The following is an 8033-nucleotide window of genomic DNA, read 5'->3' on the forward strand; positions in this document are numbered from 1 at the left end:
AGGTCTAGCTGCTCTTTCGTCTGTTCAATTCCAGCTTTGTCCTGCTGTCTCCCCCCCAGGGTGATTGGAAATCAGATTCGGGGAGTCTGCAGAGCTATCAGGTGTGCCTGAGTTATCTGCAAAGTCTGGGAGCGCTTATCAGGGTCGAATCACACAAGCGCCAGTGCAGCAGCTCATCAAGATGAGAACGACACACAGCTGCGAAGATGGAATCAGAAAAGACAGGAGACCGATCCCTGACTCACCTCGGGACAGGAGGATCTTCTTTACGCGAAAGGTGGTGGGAGTGTGGAACAAGCTGCCCAGCCATGCTACTGAAGCTGGGCGGCACTTTCAGATCAGTTACGTAAAATCAAGCGGGCGAGAGGGGCTGAACAGCTCTGTGTGTGATTGGCTGTCTGCAGGGTTTAAGAGCGGCACAGCCCACAGACGGGCTCACACCGAGAGCTGAGTGAGTGGGCACATCGACACCACAGTGACCCCCAGAGTAAGTGTGTCTCCTTTGATCTGCTGTCTCCACACTCTCACTGGGCTTTACTGCACTCTACTGTGCTTTTACCACAATCTCACTGGGCTGTACTGCACTGTACTGTGTTTCTACCCTCATTTCACTGGGCTTTACTGCACTGTACTGTGTTTTTACAACAATCTCACTGGGCTTTTCTGCACTGTACTGTATTTTTACCACAATCTCACAGGGCTTTACTGCACTGTAGTGTATTTTTACCTTGATCTCACTGGGCTTTTCTACACTGTACTGTGTTTTTACCTCGATCTCACTGGGATGTACTCCACTGTTCTGTGTTTTACCACAAACATAGTGGGGTGTATTGCACTGTACTGTGTTTTTACCACAATCTTACTGGGGTGTATTGCACTGAACTATGTTTTTACCACAATCTCACTGAACTTTACCTGTAATGGACTGTTTTACCACAATCTCGCTGGACTTTACCTGTAATCAACTCTTTTACAATCTCACTGGGTTTTACTGCACTGTACTGTGCTTTCACCACACAATAACAAAGTATATCTTACTATAGTACTTGACAGAAAGTCTCAGTGCTGTGTGTGGCTGTGTAGGTTGCTGTATTGCCCTGATTGGACTGGGATTCGTCTGTGTTCAGTGACCAGCTGTGTGTTAAAGACACAGGTGTGCTCAGGGATACATACTCATCTGTCTGGTTTTCTCTAACAGATGGATGTGTTTCTCCTCCTGCTGTGTCTGGAGCTGCTGTCCTCAGTGAGAGCCAGTGAGTATTATTCTCACTCCTCCTGCTCCTTAGATCCTGAGCTGGAACTGAAGCTCTGCTGTGGTTCAGAGTGATATACATTTCTATTGAGTATTCAATCAGCAATCTAATTAGACACAATCTCAGAGCAGTTTCAGTTTAGTTTATTTGCCACAGGCGCAAGCGCAATGAGATGCTTATTTGCATGTAGGCTCCAATACAAAGACATTGAGGAAACACCAACTTCAACACACAACAACAGCAGCAGCAACAACGAAGCTGAATAACACACAGATAAAAGGCAGCACAAGCAGTGTGCAGTTGTAGAGTCACTGTAGAATTAGACAAGCTGACATCCTGAGGGAAGAAGCTGTCTCTGAGTCTGGAGATCCGTGTCTTTGTGCTCCTATAATGCTTACCAGAGGGTAATGGACTGGGCCAAACTGATCAACCTTGTGACACATTCCAGTCAGACATCAAGCTGCTGCCAAACCACACTGTGATCCCACAGGTGATACCACACTCTCAACAGAGCACCTGCAGACTGGAGTAAGAATACCTGAAGACAGAGAGATCACAGAGAATCCCTCAGTAATAAAACACACAACAGGACAGGAGACACAGTGAGAGAGAGGAGTTTACATAGAATCTCTCAGTAATACACAACAGGACAGGAGACACGGTGAGAGAGAGGAGATCACTGAGAATCCCTCAGTGATAAACACACACAACAGGACAGGAGACACAAAAAGAGAGGAGATCACAGATAATCTCTCAGTGATAAACACACACAACAGGACAGGAGACATAGTGAGAGAGAGGAGATCACAGAGAATCCCTCAGTAATAAACACACACAACAGGACAGGAGACACAGCGAGAGAGAGGACATCACAGAGAATATCTCAGTGATAAACACACACAACAGGACAGGAGACACAGTGAGAGAGGAGATCACTGCAAACCTCAGTAACAGGATGGGAGGTGTAATTCTGAGTGTCGTAAGAAAGCAGGAAACCAGTTGTCCTGAGAATTTGCCTCTTGTAACACTCTGTCTTTCAGAGTCTCATCAGTGTGACTGGTGCTACCATCGCGGGCAGTGTGGTAAGACACTGGAGTGAATCATCTAATCAATAAAATCCTGATCAGTGATTGATTAAGGAATGCTCTGATTAATGACCCTGAATGATGATTGGTTAAGGAATGGCCTGACTGAGGTCCAGTCTCTTGTCTACACAACCGATCAGTGTACACAGGCACTGTGTCCCTGTTACAGGCCCTTCTGCCTGGGTATCCAGGCCTTTTGGTCACTGCAATGGGCAACGTCAGTCTCCTGTGGACATCAGGACCTCCAGAGTGACCACTGACCCCAATCTGACTGAGCTGACCTTCACTGGGTACAGAGAGAAGAACATCATGAGAGAGCTGACCAACAACGGACACACAGGTAACACTGACACACACATTGACTGACTGAGACAGTGAGAGACTGACCGAGACAGAGACTGACCGAGACAGAGACAGTGACTGATCGAGACAGCGAGAGACTGACCGAGACACTGACTGACTGAGACAGAGATGGACTGACTGAGACAGTGACTGACCGAGACACTGACTGACTGAGACAGGGACTGACTGACTGAGACAGTGACTGACCGAGACAGTGAGAGACTGACCAAGACAGAGACTGACTGAGACAGTGACTGAGCGAGACAGAGACTGACTGACTGAGACAGTGAGAGACTGACCGAGACAGAGACTGACCGAAACAGTAACTGACCGAGACAGTGAGAGACTGACCGAGACAGAGACTGACTGAGACAGTGACTGACTGAGACAGAGACTGACTGACTGAGACAGTGACTGACCGAGACAGTGAGAGACTGACCAAGACAGAGACTGACCGAGACAGAGACTGACCGAGACAGTGACTGAGCGAGACAGTGACTGAGCGAGACATTGACTGACCGAGACACTGACCGAGAGACTGACCGAGACAGTGTGTGACTGGGACAGAGACTGACTGAGACAGAGACAGTGACTGAGACAGAGACTGGCTGACCGAGACACTGTCTGACTGAGACAGAGACTGACTGACTGAGACAGTGACTGACTGAGACAGTGTGTGACTGGGACAGAGACTGACTGAGACAGAGACTGACCGATACAGTAAGAGACTGACTGAGACGGTAAGAGACTGACTGAGACAGAGACTGACTGAGACACTGACTGACTGAGACAGAGACTGGCTGAGACAGCGAGAGACTGACCGAGACAGTGTGTGACTGAGACAGAGACTGGCTGAGACAGAGACTGACTGAGACACTGACTGACTGAGACAGAGACTGACTGACTACGACAGTGACTGACTGAGACACTGACTAACTGAGACAGAGACTGACTGACTGAGACAGTGACTGACCGAGACAGTGAGAGACTGACCAAGACAGTGTGTGACTGGGACAGAGACTGACTGAGACAGAGACTGACTGAGACAGAGACTGACCGAGACACTGACTGACTGAGACAGTGACTGACCGAGACAGTGTGTGACTGGGACAGAGACTGACTGAAACAGAGACTGGCTGAGACAGAGACTGGCTGAGACAGAGACTGACTGAGACAGTGAGAGACTGACCGAGGCAGAGACTGACTGAGAAAGTGACTGACTGAGACAGAGACTGACTGAGACACTGACTGATCGAGACAGAGACTGACTGAGACAGTGTGTGACTGAGACAGAGACTGACTGAAACACTGACTGACTGAGACAGAGACTGACTGACTATGACAGTGACTGACTGAGACAGAGTCAGTGTGTCTGTATTAATCCCTCTCTTTCAGTGCAGTGTTAATGTACTGGAGTGTCCAGTCAGTGTGTCTGTATTAACCCCTCTCTCTCTCAGTGCAGTGCTAATGTACCAGAGTGTCCAGTCAGTGTGTCTGTGTTAACCCCTTTCTCTCTCAGTGCAGTGTTAATGTCCTGGAGTGTCCAGTCAGTGTGTCTGTATTAACCCCTCTCTCTCTCTCTCTCTCAGTGCAGTGTTAATGGACTGTAGTGTCCAGTCAGTGTGTCTGTATTAACCTCTCTCTATCAGTGCAGTGTTAATGTATTGGAGTGTCCAGTCAGTGTGTGTGTATGAACCCCCCTCTCTCTCTCAGTGCAATGTTCATGTACTGGAGTGTCCAGTCAGTGTGTCTGTATGAACCCCTCTCTCTCAGTGCAGTTTTAATGTACTGGAGTGTCCAGTCAGTGTGTCTGTATGAACCCCTCTCTTTCAGTGCAGTTTTAATGTACTGGAGTGTCCAGTCAGTGTGTCTGTATTAACCCCTCTCTCTCTCAGTGCAGTGTTAATGTACTGGAGTGTCCAGTCAGTGTGTCTGTATTAACCCCTCTCTCTCTCCAGATTGACCAGTTCACTACAGTCCTGCACTTGGCTGATGTTTATCGCCCTGTCTTGCCTCTGAATGGCCGCAGTATCTTCTCCTCCCCTGCTGTCGGGCTGGCCCTGGGTGCGAGCTCCAGGGATGGAAGCAGTCCTGACCAGCTCCTCACTGGAGCTGAAAAGGAGCTGTACGTTCTGTCTGGCTAAGGGAACAGGGGGCCGTTGTTGAGAAAGTAATTGTTTTCACTCTACATCTGCATTTGAGACATCTTTCCTCTCTCTCTTCCTGAGTCAGGACCACTCATCGCTCTCTCCTTTGGGTGCAGCTGCATGGCTCCTAATCATAAACATAACATCCCCGCAGTAAGTTACAGGGGCTGTGAAGTCATTTGGGGATTGTATGATGTATGAAGCACATGAAATCATATCAGGACTTTGTGATGTCATGGTGGCACTGCTCTGTCTGTATCACATCCTGCTTATTCTGTGTTTTAATAATTACTACTGCTTGAGAATCTGTTTGAAATATTTAATAAATGCTGGGCAGTCCCGCCTGAGGAGATACGCCAGCACCTTCTCTCTGCATCGAACCCGAGCTCACACTCACCCTCCCCTGTCCTGCGACAGGACTTCAACACATTAGCACGCGAGTCACTGCCTCAAGCTGAAGTTACAGTTCAGCTACCTGCTTGTGCAGAGACCCGACAATCCCTGTTTAGAGGCTGCCAGGACCCCCAGATCTCTCCCCAGCACTGGCCCTGTCTCATTCTCACCTACTGATGACAACCTCACCTGTCACGCAGATGAAATGTCCACCTCCTCGGTGTCACTGTCCAGCCATTACTGGGTTCATCCTGGTGCCTCTGACAGGGAGTCTTCCTCGTGACTTCATCCACAGCCTTTAGATTCAGGGCTTTCAACTGGAGCACAAGAGCGGAAACTAGCTGGAAGTGCATCTCAAACTGAGAACAGGAGCACATCCTTACACAGAGGGTGGTGGGAGTCTGTAGCAAGCAGCCCAGCCATGTTCTTGAAGCTGATATACAGACTTCTTTTCAGAAAGAACTGGATGTGGGTCGACATTTCTTCATACTTCTTCATTGCTTTTTACAAGCCCACGTTTCTCTCCATGAAGAAAAAAATGTGTCGCTGCCACCAAACAGATGTAAAACCCTGGGCTGGGTTTAGGGTTTTGGGCTTTCATATGAAGAAAAACAGAGTTTTCACTGGCCGATTATCACACTTGATTGGGAACTGAAATAAAGAAAAAAGAAAAGAGTAACAGACACAGCGCGTCCACACCATACTTCCCCCTGAGACAGAGATCAAATAAAACTGCTCTCACACTAAACAAACCACCACAGGAAAAATAAACCCAATAAGAAATAAAATACACAATACAGAATATGCTGATGTGACCCTGTCTAAGGATTAGACTGGCTGTAGCTGCTTACAGACACAGTGCTGGCTACAAACTACAACTCCCATAAACACCCTGAACCACTTCCTGTCTGCGTCACAGTCCCTATTCCTCCTGGCTGTGGTGACATCAGTGGGTCCCTTCCCGTTCTGGCAGCTTCACAGCCTCCGGTGCGCGCAGGAGAGACTCACACAGGATTTCATTTTTAAAAGTTTATTTTCTTAAAATTAGAAAAAAAAACATGGGAGGGTTTCCAGAGATATTTACAAGTCAGGAGTACAGCAGGCTGGTAGCGAGTTATCTCGCCCTCTCTGGTACATGTTATTTTTCCCTGTTTATTTTTTTTATTTAGTATAAACATGACACAACATCATCATTTCTAAAATTACTATTATATTTATGACATCATCTCAGAGGACAGAGAGCTGGGAGAGAGTCAGCCTGTGTTCATAAGTCAGTGACGGGTTTAATCTCCACACTGACAGCAGGCAGCAGCTCAAGGTCCTTATCTGAATCAACAGTCCAGAAGTCAGGATAGATCTTCTCCCCCTGAGTTAAGACCATGTCAGTGAAAGTGTAGAGATGAGCTCTGGACTCCACTGTGTAAAAGGAGACCTTCCTCTCCTCAATATCCACACACACCCCCAGCTTCCTGGGCCACAGACGGCTGGGGAGATCAGTCTCAGGGTCAGTGAGAGCACAGAAACCAGGGTAAAACTCCAGACACCAGTAACCCTGCTGGGGAGAGAAGCTGAAATCTCCTTTCCTCTCTGCAGACTCTCTGGTCACTCCTATTCTCCACCACTCATTCACCTCCACCTCCCAGTAGTGTCTCCCTGAGGTGAAGGCCTCCCTGCTCACGACACAGGGACAGTAATCAAATCTGTGAAGATTGTCAGAGAGATTCTTCCTCTGTCCCAGTCTCACTATCTTCCCATCCTCAGACAGGCTGAGCCCACAGTGAGCTGTATCAGGGTCCAGAGTCACAGCAGCTGGGGAATAAAACAGCAAACATCACAACAGGCTTCTGCCGATTACAGTCCAATTCAACTCCATTAGACTGTGAAATGTCTTTGTCCCCAAACACACCGAGAGAGAAACACAAGTCAATTACTAATGACTTCTCTTCCCTTCCAGAGAAACGACATCGACATGTCATTGTTTCACTGAGTATTACACATGGGAGTGATCCCCAATGTCCTCTAAATACAAACATTAAACATTAGTTTTCACAGCGATGAAACTTTATTTTTTTAAACGACATTATTAATGAACACAGGACCAACCAGACTGCAAGAGAAACTACAGCCCGACCACTCCCTTTCATACACTTCAAAACCCACCACAACGACCTGTATACTGTAAGAAACTGGACAGCCTGTCTGTTAAACCGGTTTATTTCAAATCTCAGCTCAGCAGGTCTTTCATCTTCTCTAAGACCATTTTCCTGATGATGCAAAATAAAAAAGTGCAGAATTCAAAGACTGCATAATGCCCGTTTGTTACAGAAAAAAAATATAGTGGAAAAAGCAAAGCCTTACTGAAATATAAGAAAGCTTTCACACTTACTTTGAAAATGTGAGGAAATATCCAAAGTATTCAATTTAAACCAGAAATAACACATCCAGAAACCCTGAGAGAAACAGAGGCGCTCATACTGACTTCAGACTGCTCGCGCTTAGCTGTCCGCATCTCTGACAGGAGACACCAGCTGTCAATCAGTGATCTCTATCCACTGAGAGACAGGGGCGGGGCTTATACATGATCAGAGCGAATGGAGGTTTTAATCAATTAAATTCAAGAAGCTTTATTCGCATAACCAGTGAATACTGACTTAATACTCTCCTGATACTAAATACTTAAGTATAAACTCTCAATACTTAATAAATACTACCCTTCTTTCGTCTGCAGGTCAATCTAGTGAAGATCAAAGAGATTCTTTTCAGTTCTTATTGTTTTATTCCTGGAGAATAGAAAGGCTGTAAAAAAGAGCCTA

At 46.9% G+C, this 8033-nt stretch overlaps 1 protein-coding gene across 2 annotated transcripts; it reads left to right on the forward strand.

Moving 5' to 3' along the window:
• The first annotated feature begins 441 nt into the window (after positions 1 to 441).
• LOC148825069 (carbonic anhydrase 6-like) lies at positions 442 to 3186 on the forward strand. 2 transcript variants are annotated; one of them, XM_088926470.1, is made up of 4 exons: positions 442 to 487; positions 1199 to 1253; positions 2294 to 2335; positions 2508 to 3186. In XM_088926470.1, the coding sequence occupies exons 2-4, from the start codon at positions 1199 to 1201 to the stop codon at positions 2702 to 2704; spliced, it is 294 nt and encodes a 97-aa protein (XP_088782596.1). In that variant the 5' UTR covers positions 442 to 487; the 3' UTR covers positions 2705 to 3186. The 2 variants fall into 2 exon arrangements, 1 of the variants encoding a protein (XP_088782596.1); XR_016091834.1 differs by lacking the exon at positions 2294 to 2335.
• The last annotated feature ends 4847 nt before the right edge of the window (positions 3187 to 8033 follow it).

This window comes from Atractosteus spatula, chromosome 10 (genome assembly GCF_055471065.1).
Source record: "Atractosteus spatula isolate fAtrSpa1 chromosome 10, fAtrSpa1.hap1, whole genome shotgun sequence".
In the NCBI taxonomy this organism is placed as follows: Eukaryota; Metazoa; Chordata; class Actinopteri; order Semionotiformes; family Lepisosteidae; genus Atractosteus; species Atractosteus spatula.